The sequence below is a fragment of the Syngnathus acus genome, chromosome 8, assembly GCF_901709675.1.
Source record: "Syngnathus acus chromosome 8, fSynAcu1.2, whole genome shotgun sequence".
NCBI classification, from domain to species: domain Eukaryota; kingdom Metazoa; phylum Chordata; class Actinopteri; order Syngnathiformes; family Syngnathidae; genus Syngnathus; species Syngnathus acus.
Window position 1 is genome coordinate 2,080,936 of NC_051093.1, and position 23,676 is coordinate 2,104,611.

The window sequence follows — 23,676 nt, forward strand, 5'->3', positions numbered from 1 at the left end:
AGAGAGGGGCTGGGATTTTTATTTTTCGAGAGAGGTAAGCGTGTCTAACTTACAGGTGAAGCACTTGTTGATGATAGAAGACAATGTCAAGTATGGATTCAGTTTCCACAAGGGGCAGATATAAAAGTGGTTAGATATTGAAAGCCTCAACTGAAAAAGCAAGTGCAATCTGCAAAGTTTTAGGATGGCAGAAAATCCATACAAATACTACTCACAAAAAAAAATTAAGGATCAACAACAAAAGTTAACATAACCAAAACCTTAAGTCAGATTATCAGTGATTTCATTTTGTTGAAACGGCTTCAAAAGCAAAACGCAAAGGTTGACTCACGCCGCTGCCAGGGGCAACCAGACAAGTGCAAATGTCGTAAATTACAAATGCGAGACTGTTTTCAAAAGGTCAGGAAATCATTGCAAATAAACACTCAGACACAAGAGAAACGATTGTTTAGAATGACGGGCGCCGAGGTGTTCAGTTGCTCCACTCTTGTGGAAAATGGATTTTAGCTGCACCATTACAGGTTTGTAAAGGAACAACATATTTCATCACGGCAAAGAACAGACGACGTAATGTAGAAGAACAGGAGAGGGCCAAGAATGGATCCCTGGGGAGCACCATACGGAAAGATCGCGTGAAATGAGTTACAGAAAAACATTATTTTGCCAAAGGGACCTATCTGCTTCTAATTTGTTTTCCTTTCTTTGCGGGTACAAATGAGATCAGACGAGCTGAAAAAGCACAAAAAGTGTTTTTGCAGTCAGCTTGGACGAGCAAATAGAAAAAGAAAACTGATTCTAATTACACTTTTAACGTGACGCCATTGAAATGTTTTCTCACTTGCCAGCTGACTAAAATGCGGGCCTTTTGTGACTCATTCACGGGCAAAACGTGGGAGGAAAGAACATCATAAAAGTGCAGACAAAGTTTGCACAATCTTCACTTAAAAACATCATCTCGAAACACGGAAAAGGAGCTTATTCTTTTTCAGTCGCCATGGTGACGGCGCAGGAGCGAGACCCGATGATAGCCCAAGAAGAGCCAGGGTGAGAAGGTCACATTGGCTGGGTGACTTCTGGTGTACGATTCTCCGCTCTGCATTTTGAAGATTTACTTGCCGCTGTGGTGTCAAATTGAACGATTCAAAACTGTTTGCCAAGTACCAGTGGTACAACATTCCAAACATGAACGAATGAATTTATTGAATGGCGAGCAAAGCAAGCGTGGATCCAGGCAGCCCATTTCCCTCGAGAGGCTTCAAGGTGGACAACTGATGTCAGAGTCCAAATAGTGGCAGACATCTCATCAGGAGGAGACAAATTTGATTAACTCTCTATCACAATTCCATTCTGCTCTTTTAATTTACTTGGTCCCCGAGTCACAGGCGTGAGCGGAATAGCCGCTCTCCGCCAGGATTTCATTAATTGAGTTTGGGAGAGGCCACTTCATCACACATTCACTACAAACGTGATATTTTGCATGTAAACTTTGGGAATGGAAGATCATAAATGTTTGTTTGACATTTTCAAAGAACGAATGACAACTTTCCAAACCAGACGAGAGTTCCTGCATGAAACGAGACAGCGCCTGCTGCAGGTGAACGAGTTTGCCTGTGGAATGCCTAGACGGAAGCGATCGACACGCACACCCACGCAGTATCGCCGCCGCCGCCCACCTGCCGACACTCTGCATGACAACTCGGCACATGCAAATGTAATTTGAATTGCAAAGCGGAAAGTCAGCGGCTCGCGTCGCTACACACACAATATTTCCTGCCGCTGTTATTTGGGAGAACGTCGATGACTACTTCACGGGATCACAATTGGTCACTGTACAAAAAGATTTAATTGAATCGTGATTTTTATTTGTTGTGACTTTCTCTTCCTTTTTTTTTTGCTTTGCGCCCCAATTAGCACATTGCAAAGTTCATCCATTTCTCTCGTTCAACTCAAAAGGTCAGACTTGCAAAAGCACGAGCGATGACGAGCAATTGGAACTTTTTCACTTCTGCAGAACAAAAAAAAGCTCCGTTTCAGCCTGCTGGGCTTTCTCTGCATTTGCACTCAGCTCGACTAATATTAGAAGAAAGGAAATTTCCCTTTTGTCAAGGTAAAGCAAAATCCAAGTGCAGTCCATTAGCAGCGAATGCAGAATATATGTGCACAAGTATCTTTATATTGCCTGTTTACATGTGTTGCTCCACTGTTTGTGCTCAATTAAACACTCCTTGGAGGGTCCTAAGAGTGCTACCGCTGCTATTTGCTAGCTCATCTATAGCCTTTCCCTTAGCATTAGCACTCAACTAGCAGACTTGAAGGCTATGCTAAGTGGTTGCTTTCAATACACAAGGCAGCAAATTTCACCTCTTTTGGAAGAATTGTTCACAAATTCGATGCTGCTCGTCATGAAGCGTATAGCAACCGCTGTCGCCATAGTGACGGGAAGGCGGCAGTTTAGAGGGGCGTGGAACGTGGGGAGAGGAGAACTGCACCCAAAATGTGTTATGACCACTGTGATGCTCTGTGTTAGACACACACACACACACACACATTCCCCTCTCTTCCGTGCAACAAATATCACACCCTCACACTGGTGTTGCTGAGTGGTTGTCATTTAATCTGCAAGTGGAAATGCAAGCTGAGTTGAAAAAAACAAAACAATCACTCTGTACTGATAAAATCCATTATGCAAGAGACAATCTTGCTAGGTCCGATACCTAGCCGGACGGCCAAACGAGGCGCTTCCAAACTCATCTGTTCAACTTGACTTCCTGCATGTTAGAGTGTAAGCAAATCAGAGAGGTGGCTCACATCGCCATGGCAACGGCGCGGGTGGCTAGGCGTCACTTTGCTGAAGGAGAAGAATGCAAAACTCACATCAGAGCTTGGTGCTTGAATTTCTTGGCTGGCTGTTTATAAAATATTGATCTTGCAGATTTAGGCCGGAAAGCGCAATTTGCAAAGAGAGCTTGTGAGAAGGAGCGCTGACTGGCAGCTTAGTGATGCCCGTTGGTGGCCTCGTGTTTTGCCAGCACTTCATCTTCTTCAACACGGTGTTTTTTTTTTTTGGTGAGTGTGAAAGTTTCTTAATATGAGTGAGAAATATTGCGAGAAGTTTTATGGTGCTGATTTTTGGTGTGAGATATTTTTTAGGGTGAGTGTGTGAGGTTTTGTGATGTGTAAATTGAGAGTAGTTTTTTTTGTAAGATGCGTATAAGTGTTTTTGGGTGTGAGTTTTCTTAAATATAGATTTCAAAGTGGAACGATTTGCTTTGCTTTGCTGCAAAAGATTTTTTGTTTTTTGTTACAGCCTTAATGGGCCCCCAAACACACACTTCACACGCCTGGACATCTCGCCATCATTCAGATGCTAGGCCACAGCCACCTTCCACCAGTGGGTCACCCCCCTCCCCCCGCCACCCCTTGCGACCGATGCTTCCAATAAGGTCGCTTATTAATTTTGTCCCCGCTGCTATGGAACGTGCTGAGAAAAGAGGCGCTTCCCGCGCGGCCGTGGGGAAATGACGGACGCTAAAGGCCAGCTAAATGATGTGGAGAGGCGAGGAGGAAGGCAGGTCTCTTAGCAACCGCTTCTCCTCGCCGCCGCCAACTCCGAAAAACGCGTTGTTTGTTTCATTGTTTGTGTGTGTGTGCGCGAGCGCGGCCGCGTGACAGCAGATCGGAATACGCCGGCCAAACCGTGACAGGTATCATCGAAGCGCGGGGGGCAGGAATCAGCAATTGGAGATGTTGCCTCGTGCCAACTAAGTGAGGAAGTCTTGCAACATTTCTATTTGCTGTTTGTGGGAGAGCGATGATCAAAAGTATCAATTAAATGTGCTGAGGCGATTAGCTTAATTGCGTTTTTCGCAACATGCTCACACAGCTGCAGTCAGATTTAGTCTTAGATTTTTTTTTAAATTCAGTGTGTGTCTGATTCGATTTATAAATATAAAAATTAATGAGTGCAAATATTGTGGGGGTTTGCTGTCCAACTAAACATAGAACAAATTTTGTGTCTTGAAAACAAACACAAGATTGCGTTGCGCTAGCCTAATGCTAACACATTAAGGTCCCGGTGGTATAAGAGCTTTAAAGAAAAGCAGCATTTGAACACAAACACTACACAGTTGTATATTTTTTATCCTGTGCAAAAAAACGACCAACGTTACTTTACTGACTTGCTTCCAATAATTGGCGAGTGAGACACTTTTTCATTTGTTTTAACGTCTCATACTGCCCTCTGGTGGCCAAGTGAGATACCAGAGGGCAGTCAATCCAGCCATCCGTTTTCTGTAACGGTTGTCCCCACGGGGGTCGCGGGCGTGCTGCAGCCTTTCCCAGCAGTCTTCGGGCAGTAGGCAGGGGACACCCTGAACCGGTTGCCAACCAATTGCAGACTCGCACTCACACCTACGGGTAATTTGGAGTGCTCAATCAGCCCACCATTCATGTTTTTGGTAAGTGGGGGGAAACCGGAGTGCCCGGAGGAAACCCACGCAGGCGAGGAGAACATGGAAACTCCACGCAAGGAACCCGCACCCTCTGAACTGTGAGGCGGACGTGCTAACCAGTGCTCCACCGTGCCACACACCACAACACGTCTCGGTGAATTAATCATAATGCACTCTGTAATAATAGTGTATAGTGTATAATGCAATCTGTTTAATCTTAACACTATATTTAATTGTGTCACTATGTTTTTATAAACTTTATAAACATATATTTATAAACATATTTAGGGAAAGATCAAATAACAATTAAACTTGGATCTCAAGGTACCACAGTAGAAGGAGTCACAGAAAACGACTCCTAAAATATTACTCCTATTTCTAATATTTTTATTAAAAATAAAAATAAAAGCAGTAGCACATTTGAGAGCATGGCGCCCTCATGTGTTCAAATCGCCAAAATGTCATTTGCACCCCCCCCCCCATCCGAATGCTTATGTGTTTAGTGGACTGCATGAACAGAACGCAGCAGTGTGTATAGAAGAGAATCAAACCCCCCCTAATAAGAATGGTTGAATTTTTCTAATCAAAGTGCAAATTTAATCATCTGGATTACGAGGCGACCGACCGAAGCGTTCTGTTGGCTGCACGGGTAACCTTAGCAACGGATCGTTGTGGACAAGCTGCAGCTTGAATTCTGTCCAAAGGCCAACAAAGCAGAACACAAAGTCCAAAGCTGGAATGGATCGATCGACGATAGCAAAAAGAGCCAGCCGGTCATAATGTGTCGTTTGTTTGAGGAAAACTGAAAGATCACAACATCCACCCACTCTGAGACTGATAAACACCAGAAGCGTATTTATTACATTGTCAGCTTGATAGCTCGATTGGCTTAACTACTTTTCAACATTTTCCAGTTACATCAATCCACGCTTGATGGGTTACCATGACCTGGATGGCTGACAAGGGGGTGGGCTGTTTTTAGCAAGCGTATTGATTCTTATATTTTATTGACACTGTGACATGTTGTGTTAAAAGGGAACTACCAGTCTGATAGTGGTAATGCTATTTACACAATTCAACAACACAACTACTCTTACTTTCTTCACCGCCAAACGCAACCATTAGTCTCACTTCAATTTATTGTCTGTTTTTTGTTTTTTGTTTTTTTATTCTGATGCTACGCATGTCATTTTATCTCGTGTTTAATAGCAAACAAACAAAATAAGGGGACACACGTTTCGAAAGTGTCCATTCAATTGAAGAACAGCTCTCGAGTGACATCTGCGATTGTAAAGGAGAAGTACAAACAATATTTTAAAAGGGCTAATGTGAATTTCGATGTTTACAATGGCAGAATTAATATTTAATTTCGAAGAGGGCAATGTCAGAATTAATATTTAATCATATTGAATCATAACAAGCATATGCAGTAGTTGTTTCCAGAATTGTACGTAATTGCACATACATTGAGTTTGTTTTAAATTTCCCCCTCTTGTGTTGGGGTATTATGGAAAAATAACCCTGGCGTCCAACCTTCCATTTAGTACAAATGAGATTTTCGACCTTCAGTGTAAGAGCGAAGGAACATGTGGAATTTGATTAATATTTAGATTGATGTGAACCCTTGAAGGTTAGTGCGTTCTGTCATTTCAGATGAGTTCTTAATTTAATGGTTAACACACAGTACATACCAGCAATTTATTTGAAAATGCATTCCGTCTTTCCTTTTTTTTATAAATGTAAATCTAATTGGTAATTATGGCTACATTTCAGGACCAAGGTCAGCTCCCATTAGTTACGTTTCACACAAACGATGTCACAGCTGTTGAGAAGAATCATTGTTGTCATGTACATTCATTTAATCATTATCAGCAATGCGTGTTTTGAAGAAAAGTACCGAAAAAAACAAAATTATGTAACATTATTTCTTCTTTTTTTTTTAAGGATTAAGGTTCAGGTAGCGTGTGATGTGATTTAATCCTCCTCAGAATGTATTGAATTTGTTTAAGTCGTTGTGTTTTCAATTCAGAATCGTTTTTGTGACTTTTAAATCACTGAGATCATAAACCCTTATCTGCGCTACTGTTTGGTGAAAAATAAACACGATCCAATTTTCCTGTCTCCAATTCCAAAATGAAACCTCATTGACTGTCACATACACCCTCCACTAAGATATAGCCACAAATGTAGACGTGTGAGGCTTAAAACACCATATGAAGGCAACCGCTACTCTAAAACGAGTTAAAATGTCTTAGCTAGCGTTTAAAAGCGCTACGAGGTTTTTATTTGGAAATGCCCACTTTCCTACTTCCTGTTCCGCCTCCTCACTAACTCCAACTTGACTGCGTCGCTTCAATTCAGACCGCCGTGTTCTTTGACTGCACGGAGCTGCGCGGACCCAACGGACTAGCGGAGTTCTTGCGAGTCGCCGTTGGCTTCTGCAATTGCTCGCTTCTTCTTCGCTGCTTACTGGCCTCACTTTGAAACTTGCCACTTCCACTCCGGCGGATCCCAAGCGAGAGAACCACAAAAGTGATTAAATAATCAAGGTGGCATCTGTGAACTTTGCAGCATCTTTGGAGGAGGGCAAGCAAACGGCTGTCATGTCTCTCGATTAATGATTTGAACGCAAAGACTAGCAGGAAGCTCCACGCGTGACACGCAAGTGTGCTTTTAAACGAGAGAAAGAGCATTTGGGGTCGTCAAGACTATGTTGATGAAGGAGTACCGCATCTGCATGCCCCTCACCGTAGAGGAGGTAAGGCACATTTATTTGGAATTAGCCACAAACCATTTCATTCTATTCATATAAACTAATCCTATCCAGCATTACCAAACAACAAAAAATGTCATGTTTTTTTTCCCATGAGAAAAATGGCACTCTAAAGGCTGATTTTATTTAGTTCATAGAAACGTACTGTAATGACACAATTAAACTCCAATATGAAGAATTAAACAGTTTGTGTATAGTGATTTACTGCTTCATTTCATCGTGCTGCTTCTTGTTATGTTGCCAGTCTTGGCCATCAGGGGGCAGTATTATGAAGTATCCCATAGGATAAAGAATATATGAATCCTATTTCAGCTCAAATATGCATCACCTAAAGGTTGAGACCACCGCAACTGTCGATGCCGGCTTTTTCCATTATGTGTTAGCATTTAAGCTAATGGGGGCCTTTCCAAGGCATATCCGTTTGAAATACACAAAGTTGTATTTTTTTATTTGTTTTATATTTAGTTTAGCAGTGTTGGAATCGTTCGGTTTGATATTAGCTTGAAATGCATCTGGGCTGACTGCACCGTGCTTACGTGACTTTTCCTCAGCTGGGTTGCACTTGTTTTACTTCGGATCTAAAGCCTTTTTTTTACTGCACAATCTAAAAATCTTCAATGTCGTGGTTAGCTAGTGTCAAATGGAAGAACGACGGCTGCTTTGGGAATCAATCAGTTTTTCGCTATTCCCTAACAATCACCATGATGACAATGATGACATATTTCACTGTCACCTAAAAGTCAGCTTATGGTTTCTTCTACCAGGAAATAAACATGGCCGCCATGTGACCGGACCACCAGTAGAAATTTCCTAAACAAATATGATGTGCCGCGATTTATCATTGTGAATTTCCCCAAGTCTTGTTTAAAATGTGGCCCAGTGCCAGTTTTGGCAGAACCGCCCCAACTTGGCTCATCGGGCCACCAGCCCAAAAGGCTTGACGAGCGCAGCGCTGGCCAAAGGTTTGAACAGTTTATGGCGCGAGCTAACCTTCCACCTTATGGAATCATTGCGTCTATAAATAAGCGTGTTGCCATAGCGGCTCGCGGAATAGCTTGAAAGTGCGCCGTTAGCGAGCCTGTTTACTTTGCTTGATTATCTTTACATTGGCTGCAGTTTGAAATTGAACTCATCCATACTTCCTGGCCTCTCCCTGAAGTCTATTGATCCTAATCTTGCTTGATGGCGACATTTTAAAGCTTTAAGTGGTTCCTCAGAGTCCGGCTGTAGATTTGTAATTAACGGCGTGCTACTTTATCACAGCTCGACTTGAAGCAAGAACGGCCAGATAGATAACAGCTGTGCTCGGAGCAGCTGAAGGCAGCCAAGATTAAAGAAGACAGTTTTTCATTTACAGTTTTGATGGCAACACAGAGAGTGAAATATGATTGGATGGGAGAAAAAATAGAATTCACATTCACATATTGGAAGAAATCTAACAGAGAGAAATGCTTCTATATGAAGAAAATACGTTGAGAATAAATTAATATAATTTCCTGGAACAAATGCTAGCATTTGGCTTGTAAATGTACAGTGGATATAAAAAGTCTACACACCCTGTTCAAATGGCAGTTTATAGTCAAAATAAAATGGTACAAAGACCATTGATATGCCTTGGCACTGGCAGCTAATTTGAATGTTTTTTTTCTGACTTTAAATTGTATTTGCTGTTTATTTTTGTGGCCGCGATGATATTATTCATTTTGCAATGTTGTGCAACAGCAGGTGACATTATCTTGTCGTGTTAGATCAGTTTTGTTTTTCGCTCGCGTGTGCATAAATGTAGATGCTCTGTGTCTGGGCCGCGACCCAAAAGGTTGCGTTACCGTCTCCCGCTGTCTTTTGGCTCTACAGCCTGACTAATGTGACTTCTGCTCCCTTATTGTTCTCACAGGAGGTCACGTAGCTCGTGACTTTGCTCTCTCGCGCACACACATGCACACACACAGACGCGCACACACACACGCACACACACACAAACCAGATGGTTTCAATGTTGATAGGCCAGATGTCAGAGGATGAGGCATTGGGGAGTCGACACGTGTACGATGCTGGCTGACTTAGTCAGCAAAATTTGCCTGCGTTTTGGTAGAAGAGCATTTCTAAACAGCCGCTCGTCAAAGAGCATTTGTTGAGAGTTTTCTATCACTGGCATGGTAAGCTACCAGGCGAGGAAAGGAGCTGTGAGTTAAGAGCAAAAGATGCTGAGGTCAGCATCATGCTTTGTTATTGGAAGCACGACGGGAGCAAGAAGGAAGCTTGCAGATGAATGGCTTTAGTTCATCTCAAGGTACCGCTTCTTAGCGACAGAGCGCGAGTGCTCAAGTTCGGTAGCGGGGCAGACATGTCGGCGCTACAACAGCAACACAAAGGGTCAAAGCGGCTTCTATTAATATCACGGAGCTGACTAAAGTTAAAGCCGGGACATTTCTGCTCAGGTGACTGAATCAAAAGTGGCCCGGTCACTGTGACACACGCAAAGCGTTTTAACGAGGACGCAGAATAAGCTCGGTTTTTCGTCAGCGAGTCACAGAAGAAATGAGAACGGCAGTCTGAAGGAAATGAACATTCCCTGCCGCCGTTTACTTGAAAGAATGGCTTTAATAAACATAAATTGAGTTGTGACAATCTGTCTGAGCACAATGTTTGTCTCTCTTGAATTAAAATCATGAATCAATAAAGCCACGAGGCTGCTAATCACAAACGAAGGCGACCGTCCTGAGCCTTCAGGCCTTGAAAGTTGCCACTACTTGTTATTGCTCTGCCCTGCTTTTTATCAGCTTCCCGATGTTGCAACGTTCACAGCAGATATTTTCACCTTAGTTGTGCAGGCATGCTGGAAAGGGGGGGGCAATTCACTCACTGAATTTGTGCCCATGCAGCCGTGAAGACAACGCTGCGCACGCACGCACGCACACACACACGAAGCCGGAATAAATCATTCCTGCTGTGATCTCAAAGATCTCAGGATTCACTTGAAATCTGCCATCTGCTTCCCCGCCCACAAACTGCATTTCCCTTGACAAGGCTTTGTGTAACATTTGCTATCAATGTTGCAGTGTTTTGTTATCTTGCTCTCATTTCCCATCTTTTCTGTCCGAGCAGCGCAAAAGCAAGGAATAAAGATGAGGCTGTGCAACAGCATGTCATGATTCGCTAAAGCTCACCTCCATCATCTCATCACATCCACGCCTGAGGAAACAAGCAATTTGACGCATTGCTTCGGTGTAGGGTTAACCCTGTCACGAGATTTAGCATCGGGTGGCTAGCAGCTAGCCGTTAAGCAAAACTACTTTTTAAAGGCACTTTAATACCCCAAAAACCTGCCTGGCACGGTTGCTGTCCCTAACAATGATTTTTTTTTTAACCGACCCGCCTGACTCAAATCTCGCTCGGGTGGCTTTGACATCACAAGACACGACGGAGGAGACGCAGGTGGCGCGGCAGTCAGCTACAGGAAGTCAAAGCGACAACACGCGACAGGAAACTCTCGGTGATCCATCGTCACGTCAAGCCGCACTTTGCGCCGCCTAAACAAGACGCCGCTGAGAATAGAAGCGGGGCGGCCAGACTTGCGGGACAGCTGGTGGGGGGCGTGGGAGGGGAGCAGCTGGCCGCGTCGCAGCGAGCGCCCAACACAATGTATCAGGACGCATTGTGCGCTCGCTCTGACGAGGCACAAGTCAACACGCTCATAAACGTGTTCCCAAGTGGCCGTCATCACGTCTCATCTCTTTGGATGCGTCTTATTTTTGTCGCCCGCAACTGCACTAATCAGCTTTTGTGCCGCCGATGTGAATACAAAGCAACGGCATCAAATGGCTGGCAAAAGTAAAAAGCAAGTCAAGCAAATAGTTTCATGCACTAAACATGAACAATACTTTTCCGCTTTAAATTATGAATTACAAAGAAGCCATTTTGGATGTGTTCCAAAGTTTTGTCAGAAAGAAATAATGTTGATCTAATTCTTTATTTCAATCTTCCTACTGTGGAAAAGTATTTAGAATATTTGACTATGATGCCATCCTGGCGATGCTTTTAATTTGTTGCGGATCAAAGCACCCATCTAAATGTTACCTTTAGAAAATCAAAGCACGAGATTTGACTTGTTAAGCGACGGCGGCGCGTGCGCCGGTGAAACTCTGCCATTGAAATTGTAATGAAGCCCCTTCGATGTGCCGATGACGCACCAGCGAGGACGGACTATTTTGGGCCCCAGCGTTAAATTAAAAATAAAAATTTCTAGAGCCCTCGGCTTGCTACAGCCGAAATAATTATAATGACTGTTAGCGGCGTGGCCGCAGAATCAATGTACAGTACGTTTCCCTGTCTACTGCAGTGTCCAGGTTGCTATGGTAACATCCCACAACTGATGAAGAGACCTCCTTGAAGATGAAGTGTTCTTGCGTGTGCCGCACACCTTGTATGCAAAACGGAAGGTCAATGACCCCCGCGTGAGTGTCGCTCCTGTTATAGTTAGCCTGCCTTACACATTTAAATGAAGATTTAAAAGAAGAGCAGTACGTGAATGCATGGACGTATGTAACCTTGACTTGGGTAATGTTGCTGACAACATTGCTGTGCTTGTAAATGTGCATCAGATCTATTTTCATCAGCTGAAAATATTCACGATAGCTAATTAGTGAGACTGAACTACAACTTGGATTGACAATGAACAAAAGTTTTGCACTCTGGTTATTGAGACTTGGACAGACTACTTGGCTAGTTGACTTTTACTACTCGCAAATGAATGCGTCACCTTAAGTGATTGAAATTGTGTTTGTGATATAATATTAATAATGTGCGAGAAAATCTGCCAAGTTGCCTTTGGCTCTTCCAATCGCTGTCACACCCGACACCGGCTCGAGCGGGTGCTTGCATCAATTTTTCATGCGTCTCTGAAAGTAAAATGCAAACACTTTGACCGCTTGACTGACTAAGTCTGTTCAAAGGCACAGATGGATTCTCGTCGTCTTCATTTCAATTTGTCAAATCTTGTCAATGGTACTGCTGGACTTGTGTACGTGTGAAAGTTGTTTCCATGGCAAGCGCCAGACTGATCTATAAGATGTTGTGTAATACCATTTGTGTGGCTTTTACGAGTCCTCACACGCCTCCGACTGATATGAAAGCTAGCTAGCACGCTTGCGTTTGCGCCTTCTTCCCTCTGTTCCTCTGCATCTCTCGGCTTTGCCTCATCGCTTTTCGTCCGAGCAGGAGACGCGAGATGTTGGCCGTGCGCTCCAAATGCATAATCAATGAGATGGACTCCCTCGAGCAAGTGGGTTGAAATTCAACTTTAAGCAAAACAGCCTCGAGTGGGACCGAGGCTTATGTAACCGGCTGCGAGTCTTGTTTATCAAGACGCTCAATGAGCCTCACGAAGACGAACGGAGTCACCTGCTTGGTGGCCGCAGGAAGTGAAAATGAGAAATGAGACACACAACAGAAATATGCAGTCTCACCCTCGCTTACAGTTCCCGCAAATGTAAAAATCAGCCGACACGTCTTTGTACTAACAAAGTATGTGCCATCTTTCTCAGCGTGCTACTGGAAGACAAAAAAAAAAAAAGATTGTGAGAAATTGGTGGGAAGTGTGGATGTGAGCAAGGAAAATCGTTCTTCCCATTTTGAAGGATTGCGCAATTCTACCCCTCCACCATTCGTAAAGAAATGAGCCAAGGCAGGTAAGGAAGACTGAAGATGTGTCTTTTGCCATCCTGGAAGAGACGAAGAAAGTCAAATCACCTTATGTAATAGCTCCCCAATCTGTCTGTTCCCTCCGCAGCGCTTTACCTTTTGCTACGCTTCTCACAGTCCTTCTGATCTTCTCAACCTCAACCCCCTCCAGTTCCGCCTTTCAAGCGAGCCACCCAGTGTGCCGCGAGGCGGGGAATTAAAAAAAAAAAAAAAGGGATGTGAGGATCCGTAGTGAGTGATTTTGACGTAATGCAATGGGCGGTTGAGTGACCTCAGACACTGCAGAGATGCAGGGTGAAAACACGAGAGGAAGGACGAAGAGTACAAAGACCTACGTACCTTGTGGGGCGAAAAAAAATAAGACTACATCGAATTGTACCCCATAAAAACATAAAACCTCAATAAATAGAATAAAAAAAAATTTCAACTGGATACCATTGAGACATCTCAACTCCTCTCAGCTCATCAATACGGCACTAATATGAGTTATTCTTGGCAGAGGATCACAAATATATGATTGTGAATACATGGTGTGAATCTCTCTTCTCTGAAAATAATTTTCTTTCCATCAATCATCTTCTGCTTTGCCACCAGCATGACTTTGTTGAGATGCTTTTGAGAAGCGTTTTAATTCAAGTTATCATCCTCGAGTCAGAGCTTCCTATTTGCACACGACTAAAACGGCCATGCGTATGTTTTGACAGCTTCGTGCCTCTTGGATTGACCTTCTAATCGAGTGCTTGAGCAAAAAAGAGAAAAGGCAGCTTGTCTCCTTGCTGCCAGAGCACCACCGCCCCCTCCCGACGTCCCCCTCCCTCTCCAATGCGCATGCGGCCCAATACGATAGGATCAAACTATTCCAGGGAGCTCTGCTTTTTTGCTGAATGGTACAAATTCAGTCGGCCGTGCGCTGGCTCTCGACAGCAGCGACATTTGGGCTTGTGCTGATCCAGCAAAGGAGATACACGGAATCTCCTTGGGGAGAGAAGGTCCCGCGCTTCGGAGTGACGTGGAATGAAGCTGCCTCACCGAGTCTTACGACGGTCCGCAAATAGCCAAGGGCATGTTCTTGTTGTGCTTGATGCTAGCAGGCTAATGTGGTGCTTTACTTTATTTTGTTTCCCTCAGGGAGGGAACCATGTGGAAAACTTTCATTTTTGTCAATAACAAACAGAAAGGTCACAAGTCCACTTTCATGTGTTTGGGACTGCGCAACAACAACAACAACAAACTGGTTAACCAATTTGCACTTTTGGCCTCGACTGTGCTCTCTTAACGCTCTTGCTGTTATATTTCAAAGCTTCTCTCCAAAGGTTTTCCTCAATAAAGCCCAGAATATCTTTCGTGTCACTCACAAGGTTGCACACTTGACTTGCTTCTTGTTATGAGCGCAGCTCGGATTTTTTTTTTTTGGGATGCATCCTCCTGTTTACACATTTATTTATGGCAGCGGCGCCCCGTTGGAACCTCGAATCTCTCAAGCCGCCTGGAGCACAATGTCGTTTATTACAGAGTGAACCGACTCGCCTCTGCATGATGGCTGATAGGGAACATTATTTAAGCGAGGACTGTTTTCATGTTTGCAGTTCTTTGTGATGCTAGCTGCTTTCGTTACACACAACAAAAGGGACGTGCGTTGGTCTGTTTTTTTTTGGTGCTGAGTCAAGCGGTAATTCAAGAGCAGCCATTTGATATCTGACGAAGTTACAGACGATTAAACTCGCCTACCTGCAACATGTCCCAAAGGGGTATAACCAAGTATTTTGTACGAGCCACCTCTACAATTTGCACATAACGTCACGCATCTCTCACTTCTCGAAGAGTACGACCTGCTCAAAGTGTGTGTGCGCTGACACTAACGCACTCCTTGGCTGCGGCACAATGACCAGCACGTCGCCCCCATCTCCTCAGCCCGCCTCAGTGGCAGAAAAGACGAGGCTTTGATCCCATAAATAGGCTCGGCGTCTTTGTCTTGCCGTCGTCTTTGAGTGCGTTTTGCCACGGCAGCGGCGCCGCAACATGCCAGCCGATCCGTTTGATGTTCCCACGACGGCTCGCCTTGCGTTTGAATTGAAAAATACGTGGCTTCCCACGGAGTGCCACATTTGACCGTTACCATAGCGAGCATCACACAGGCCAATCATTTTAATAATCACATTGTCACCGGGGTTGTTTACGGACCTCATCTGCATTTTCGCCTCGCCGTTTCTGCGAGGTGAGGCCTATCGATCACGGCGCGCGCACAACAAAACTTTAGCCAAGCGTAACGGTCTGCTTGGTGTTGTGACACTAAAAACTTGGCTGCATTTCCTCTCACAACGGCGCAAACGCCCCATCTACATACATCAAGCACTATGTACAAAGATAAGTACGTCTTGCGACAAGAAAGCCGAAATGACGCGAGTGTATTTTGCTTTAGTGTGTCAGAGCAACATCTTGACTCGTTTGCGTCATATTGAAATCCTGTCAAGGGCCTCTTGTATCTTCCCAGAGAAGGTGAGAGTGATGATAACATGTTGAGTGTGCTCCAAACACAGCCACTTCTTCATCCAATTATACAGAGAGAGGAAGGAGCCCAGATAACAAATGTGCACAATAATTCTGTACAACAAATTAAACCAAAGGGGAAACGATCTGAAAATGTTTCTTCATGTTGTCACCTACATGGGTGCTTTCCACTGCTTGTCTTGCCATTGCGGCTATGCTAATGCTAACATGTACTAGAGTGACAGCAAACAAGCTTCTTTTTTTAAATCACGCTTTCTATGTCATCCCCAGTGAAAAATGACGCGGCGCACCAACAGCTGCTCGGTGAGAAACGAAGCCCCTTCCAAATTCCCGCTTCCCTTTCCTCACCTGACAGTCAGACGGAAAATTGCGAGGGCATTGTGACATACAAACTTGCGCCCCAGGGCTCCTTGGCCGGATTGATTTTCCGTCACGCAATAACACGTTCCCGGCTTGTTGTCGTTGTGCAGTCACGAGCTAACTTCGCAGCCACCCTCCTCGCAGGGAGGGGGTCCCGTACTTTACTGCAAGTCTTTTTTCCATGAGCTTAACAAAGCAATTCCTCCGTTGGCGCTCGAAATGTGCCTGCATATGAGCCCCTGCGCATTCCCGCTGAGTGTCAGAAGTCAACGCAAGCACCGTATCCATTTCTCAGACCTGGAAATAGGCGTACGACAAATCCGAATTCTCCCTCTCGCCGCAACACTCGCGCCAGATGTATGGAAAATAGTTGTTGCCTGCCTCGGAGTTCCGACCTGCCGAGAGTTCCCGTACGAATCTGTCACGGGGCCAAGTGGGTCGGTTGAGTGATGAATGAAAGGCGAGAGGGCTCGTCCAAATCAAGCTTACAATTGAGTCGTCTGGTCCTAATTCGGGATTGGCCGCTTTGTCATCACGCTGCAGACAGCTGCTAATCTGCACGGCTTTGCTTTGCTCCGTCCGCTGCGTTGGCCCCGGTGGCAGCAGGTTCAAATGGTTCCACCACTGTCGCTTCACGACTGCTCTAAAATTACTGCCATACCTCGACATACAACATTTTAGGGGGCACATTTGCTCATCCACTTTCACGAGTTGAATGAACAGGACAAAACTTCAAACACAAAAATGAGAATCCTCTCAAGGAACAGCTGTAGACCACAGCTCACATCCAGATGCTCGCGCGGAACTAGCCGGCCCATCCGACTCCAGTCTAAGCCTGACTACTAAACTGACACTGTATTGGACAAGAACTTTTTGCTTTCAGCCGGAACTGCTTCGTTTGAGTTTGAATCAGACGTAATTTGCTCATATCACAAGGAAGACCTTCATTGCGTAATTGTGATTATCCTGTCTTTCAGTACCGCATCGGGCAGCTGTACATGATCAGTAAGCACAGCCACGAACAGAGCGAACGCGGCGAGGGGGTGGAGGTGGTGCAGAATGAGCCCTTCGAGGACCCCGAGCATGGCTCGGGCCAGTTCACCGAGAAACGCATCTACCTCAACAAGTGAGGCCCCTTCCTCTCCTATTGATTTTGTTTGTTGTGTGTATTTGCCGACGATCGCACAATCGTACACTTACCTTCATATTCGCTTCCACTTGTGCTATCCTCGTGACTTTAAAGTGCCAGGTGTATTGTTAACCCACAAACAACACGCTGCGGTCCTTTCCTCGTTGAACAGCCAACCAATCAGAGGACAGTCAGCGTACGTCATCGAGGGAAGGCGCTTTGGCTCTGTGAAGGCAAATTTGAAAGCTGATTGGTCAAAGAAAAAACGTCCTTTTGCTAATGTAGTGGAAGTTGCAAAAGGGATTCTGAAGGCTCAGGGCAGTCGGTTGGCATGGCAACACATGGAGGCCCAAAAACATACAACTTACTAGAAGCAGTGCAGCCAAGATTCATTTTGTTCCAACAGAAAAATAAAATGGACACCTGCTGAAATGTTTGCTTCCCCGTTGACGTTTTGTGTCTTGCAGCAAGCTGCCGAGCTGGGCCCGAGCGGTGGTGCCCAAGATTTTCTACGTGACAGAGAAGGCTTGGAACTACTACCCGTACACCATCACCGGTAAGCTCCAGTGATTTGCCATCAAAACAAAAAGAAAAAAAATTGCACTCGTCTTTTTCGGCCCTGCATAGTATGAATAAAAAGGTGCAATCAGTCCAATCCCAAATCCTATCAAAGTAGTCTTGTATGCTTCAAGGATTGAAATGTCAGCCTGCAAAAATACAGTTGACTTGGCACACCGTAAAAGGTGATCTTTGATTAACCGCACGCGGATGCGAGTGTGGCCTCGCGTGCGGCTGCCATAAAATTGCTTCCGTGCGCTCCGCACACCAAATCCACGTTTTTTTTAAAATTAATTTTGACCAAATGCTGTTTTTCTCTATCATTCACGATGATTTTATTTATTCCTTTGTTCTCTTCCTCCTGCCTGACCCCCCACTTCGCACATTCTGTCCATTACACCGACGGCCACCGCTGGGAATTTGATCAGAGTACACAGTGAGTACTTTCACACATAACTGCACACATGGAAATGTCCGTGTTGCTTTTAATGACGGTTCTAGTGCATGACATCAAACAGTAACAGTGGTGGCAAGTCAACAAGTACACATACATATTCCAGATTCCGATGACGGCACATGACATGCAGACGTCGCATTTCTCAATGCATCTGAATTAAAGATGGCTGAAGAGCCAACTCAACACCAAGTGCAAAAACCTTGGGAGCAAAAATAAATTCATTTTTCATGATTTCGGGGGCCCAAATCTGCACTCAGCACCAATGAAGTGCATTTCACAGTCAAGACATTCCAGCCGTCAGCCCCTCTCGGCGAACTTGTTAATTGATTGGAGCTGAGATGAAGCGCTAATGACTTCAGATGGCCCACTGAAGACGGTCCAAACACATCAATAGGGAGAAAGAAAAATCACAAGTTGAGCTTTTCACTGATTGGTTTACACCAAAATCCATGGGAATTATATCCAGGAGACTCGTGAACGGCGGAAGTGGAGACATACGCTCACTGTTTACACTTTGCTACAAAGACTCAATGCAAAAAAAAAAAAAACTAAATGTTGTAATTAAAGTTGGTGTTGGCAGAGATCTGCCGTGTCCGCCGAGGGCTCCTGTTGGATTAGTCAAGTGTTTTGGGGCTGCTCATTAAAGCTTGAGTGGCTTGGGTTGATGTGAAGAATGCTTGAGTCTGTATCATCAAATACAAGTTGTCAAGCAATTATTTGTTTTCCATTGGACGGGTTTATGAAAAAGCTTTTCAGCAAGAAACCGAGAAATACATGCAAATTTGCTCTTTGTCACGTTTTTGATGAGTACTTAGGCCAACTATACCTTATGCCACGTGTCAAACTCAAGGCCCGGGGGCCAGATACGGCCCGCCACATCATTTTATGTGGCCCGCGAAGACAAATTGTGCATCAAATTTGTGTGTCATTACTAGAATTGCAAATTGTCTTCACTTTTAATATCTTTTTTTTTTTAAATATTTGACCAGTTTTTACTCGTCTGAAATGAAAACAAGTTATTTGTCAGTTTGTTTTGTAGCTTTTACTGTATATAATATGAGGTGCTCATTCATTTATTTGGGTTGACAGTCATACTGGCCCTCCGAAAGAAGCTAGGACTACAATGCGGCCCGCGAAAAAAATGAGTTTGACACCCCTGCCTTATGCATTTGAATGTAGGTCGTGATGGCGTTACTTGAAGAGCTACTTGTTTTTTTTAGGTGTGACTTGGTGGTGTTGAAATTTTAATTGTTTGTGTGTGGCTAGTGCTCCTTCCTGCCCAAGTTCTCCATCCACATAGAGAGCAAATACGAGGACAACAAGGGGAGCAACGATAACGTGAGTAGAAAGCTGTGCAACGCTTGCGTGATCTTGCTCATTGTTCCACCATTGTGCCTTTTCTCCTCATATTGGCTGCTATCTTATTCCGTAAAAGCAGCTTAGTGAGGACTTTATTCGGTGCGAAGTGCATTAGCGAGAGCAGGCAGTGATGGCCTGGCAGTACAGCTTGAATTTGGAGTGCCAACTTGAGCTGGTTGAGTGTTTGAAGGTGAACGTGAAATGGACCATGATGTGAACGACAGGACGGAAACACTAATTTAATCATAAATGGGGATTGGAAAAGTGAAGAAGATGAGTGGCAGCTCTCGCATGTTCCAACCTTTAATTTCTGTCGGGATTTGACAAGTACACCATTGTGTTTTAATCATTTACGAACCCGGCAAAAAAAATGTTTTTTAAAAAATTCGTTTTTCATAGTCTTGGTAAGTAACTAAGTACAAATACTTCATTCACAGTACATTTTTTAAGTAAAATATTTCTACGTGTTCTGGAGTCTAGCAAATATCTGCACTTCAACTTAAGTAATGACTACGTGAGTACTTTAGTCACTTTTCACTCGAATACGAAGTATAAGATGCTTTCGTTGTGTCAAGTGTTATTTTAAAGGCACATTATTACGCAATTCTGAGCCTAAGTTGTAATAAGAGGCCACAGCACCACCCAGTGGGCAACACTGGGCATTGCAGTCTCACCAATCAGTCTACAGTTCACTTGAGCGTGAGCGAGGGTTCTAGTTTGACCACCTCAGCCCAATTCTCAAGTTTGCCAGTCTGAATTCAAACGGTTTCACGTGACAATGTAATTTAACAAGCACTGTGTGAAACCACTCTGTCAAAAGTGAGAGAAAAAAAATTCTTACTTACCGCACTATATTGGCTGCTCCGTTTGTCTACAACGTTGCTAGCATGGCTTCTTTCTGAACGGAGTATCAAAAAGTCGCCTTTACGACAGCTCCTCTGAGCTGCAATGAGCAAATGATTGAGGATTCCACGGTCCCGCCTTCTTTCTCTGCCGTCTGATTGCTTACGTCATGATCAATTAAGAACTTGTTGGAGTTGTGCCTTCCTATTAGGGGTGTAACGATTCATCGATACACATCGATTAATCGATATAATGCTCTACGATTTATTGGCATCGATGCTAAACGTAAACATCGATTTATCTCGCCGTGTTTGACCTCGGACATTAGACGCGACTTTATTTTGAAATCCAGTTCATTGTTGCTTGCTTCCTCTTTCCGGGAGCAGTACGCGGCGTGCTGTGTTGTGAGCAGAGCAGGCACGTGAAAGGGGAGCCGACAACTACGCGGCTCCTGGGCTGGTGCTATGGCTAGTGTCCAAGAAGACGAGGAAATTCGCTCCCCTTTGGGCTTCAAGTCATTCGTTTGGAAGCACTTTGGATTCCAAAGAAAAGATGGCTCAACGGACAATTAAAATTATTGTAAATAAATAGTTCAGTAATGCACTTTAAAGTTAATGGTATTACAAAAAAAGAAAGAATATTCATTTTTCTTTACTTATATGAGAAAAAATATAGTATGTATTGTATACTACAATACTCTTGTAATTTCCTAAATAAAGAGTTTGCAGTACCTTGTTGATTTTGCGTATGAATTGTTATAAATCAGGATATTGTTCTATATTTTTTATTTAAAAAAATAAAAATATCGATCGTGGAGCACTATATCGTGATGTATCGTGAATGAATCACAGCAGGCTTTAAGATATCGGCAATAATCGTATCGTGGGCCTTTGTATCGATATGATATCGTATCGTGACAAAACCGGCGATTTACACCCCTACTTCCTATACAGATATTTTGCAGCGGGCCCCGAGATGAGGAAACGGAGGTTTGTTTCCTGGACATCGCCTATGATGAGGTTCCGGAACGCCACTACAAGGATTCAGAGGTGATCATGCTACCTTTTGTCACCTAACGTTCTGTCCAAAATTAAAAAGAGCGAATTGTGAGGTCTTGGGGGAAATGAGGTAATTTAAGTAAAAAAAAAAAAAAATGGTGAAAAGGTGACGAGGTAAAGTTGCATTATTTACTGTTTGTGCTCGTTTGAAGCACCCTCAAGATGGCGCCAAAGCAGATCTTTTCTATTAGTGACACGAGATTTGTGTCAAGACAACAATTTTCTTGAATTTAGTCAGTATTCGACGCTGTGCTCTATCTTTACAACCCCTGGGAGTGGTTAAGCAACTATCAGACTTCTCAAGATTGGCGAACTCAAAACTGCCGGGTTTTTCAGAGGACAGGGCAGCTTTAACCAACGTAGCCAATATCACTTGGCCTTCAGCAAAGCGGCACTTAGCATCCGCGGCAGGCCTGGCATGCGCTCCATGCCACAGCTGGCGTTCCCCGTGGGGACGGAGCAGAGCCCGAGACAAATGAGCGCAACAACAGAATCAATCCAGAAGAAACGCTCATTAGTGCACGTCAACTTCGTAATGAGGGCCCGCCCGTCGAGCATGTTGGCCTTTTACACGCACAGGTGGTCATGCTTTCCAGAGATACTATAATACGAACCAGGGCTTTGGCGCCATCTTGTGGCATTTTAGAGAATCTTGCTATTTAATGACGAATGAATGGATGTGTGCTTTTTTTTGTCCGCGTCTCACGTAGGATTTGCGCTATTTCAAGTCCAAGAAGACGGAGCGTGGCCTCCTGCAGAATGGCTGGATAGACACGCAGGAGCCCATCATGTGCTCCTACAAGCTGGTCAGCGTCAAATTTGAAGTGTGGGGCCTGCAGACACGTGTGGAGCAATTTGTACATAAGGTCGGCCTGACAACATTTTCAAGAAAGAAAAATACTCTACCCACTTTCAGATATTGGACTCATGAATCATCGTACCTCTCGAAATGTTTTGGATGTCAAGTACTTTGAAAGTGTTAGGAAGGGCCGCCTAACTGTCTTGTTTGTGCTCAGGTCATACGAGATGTACTGCTGTTGGGACACAAGCAGGCCTTTGCCTGGGTGGACGAGTGGATCGGTGAGTGGCAAAGCTTTCACTCGAGAAATGACACAACGTGCCCAATTGTTACGTGTCCCCGCCGGCAGACATGAGCATGGAGGAGGTGCGCGAGTACGAGCGCGACACGCAGGAAGCCACGAACCTGAAGCTGGGCACCTTCCCGCCGGCCATCGCCATCAGCGAGACGCCGCTGCCGTCCACTGCCCGCGGCGGGCCCAACAGCGCCCCATCCACGCCTCTGTCCACCGAGGCACCTGAGTTTCTCGCTGTGCCCAAGGACCGCCCCCGCAAGAAGTCGGCTCCAGAGACCCTGACCCTGCCCGACCCGCACAGCCGGCGCGATTCCCTCTTCAAACTTCCCAGCTTCTTCTCTTGGAACTCGGGCCCGCAGCCTGAATGAAGAGCCGCCGCCCAGCGGACCCCGCCAGAGCCCCTCGGCGGGCTGAAGGCGTGTTTCGGCGTGACGGCGGTCTTAGCTCCCGCACCCGCCGCAGAACCTGACGGCACAACCCGGAGGTTCCCGAGACAGAGGCACAAAAGCCAGAAAGCACCGCTCGGCACGCTTGGCCCTGTTAAGTGTAGCATACATTCCTTACACACACACACACACACACACACACAAAATTAAATTACAGATAAAAAGGCTCACAGAGACAAGCTCAGGGTGTGGATGCTCACGTATGTTGTGATGGAGTCACATGATGCATATACTATGGTGGAGACTTGTTTTGCTGATGAAGTGGCGTCGTCTGTGTCACTTGACTTTGGAGGGTAAAAAAATAGTTGTAAATACCAAGAACGACTCGCTATTCACAAAGAAGTCGAGACCGGACAGAAGTGTGCAAAACCTCCTAAAAAACTCTAAAGACCCTTTCAAATCACTATAGCTAGCTAGCAAGGTTTCTCTGCACCAATATGTTACCAGATGCCGGCAAAGCACTACTTTTTTCAAGCCTCTCATCTCAGCTCAACGTAGTTTCTCAACACCAAGCAAAGCGCCACACTTTTGTAGAAATGAAGCTCACTTGAACATATTTGTTTCGAATCAAGCACTACCTTTGTCTAAATGAAACTTTGCAACTCACATTAGCGTAGCTCCTCAGCAACCAGGTACCACAAGACGGCAGCAAAGCACTACTTTTATTGCCAGGGATATGTGCCGGACAGACCTCACAAACTCTGTGATAAATTTAAAAAAAAAAAAAAACAATAATGGTACTACTTCCGCACACTTGAACATTTTCAACACATTGTAAATATAACACACACACACACACATAACTGCTGGTCTAAAATTCATTAAAAAAAATACTGTACATATTGTAGCGTCTGTGTCCATGCACGTGCCTTTAAGAGGTGGGGCCGTCTGGGGTCACGCATGACATCAGCGAGTCAGTGTGAGCATCTGACCGTGAGCT

General features: G+C 44.6%; 1 protein-coding gene across 2 annotated transcripts; it reads left to right on the plus strand.

Moving 5' to 3' along the window:
* Nucleotides 1-6,802: 6,802 nt before the first annotated feature.
* pitpnc1a (phosphatidylinositol transfer protein cytoplasmic 1a) lies at nt 6,803-23,472 on the plus strand. Of its 2 annotated transcripts, XM_037256604.1 has the most exons (9): nt 6,803-7,209; nt 16,770-16,918; nt 17,389-17,477; nt 17,908-17,915; nt 19,203-19,274; nt 21,092-21,187; nt 21,907-22,062; nt 22,213-22,276; nt 22,345-23,472. In XM_037256604.1, the coding sequence occupies exons 1-9, from the start codon at nt 7,162-7,164 to the stop codon at nt 22,656-22,658; spliced, it is 996 nt and encodes a 331-aa protein (XP_037112499.1). In that variant the 5' UTR covers nt 6,803-7,161; the 3' UTR covers nt 22,659-23,472. The 2 variants fall into 2 exon arrangements, with proteins under 2 accessions (XP_037112499.1, XP_037112500.1); XM_037256605.1 differs by lacking the exon at nt 19,203-19,274.
* The last annotated feature ends 204 nt before the right edge of the window (nt 23,473-23,676 follow it).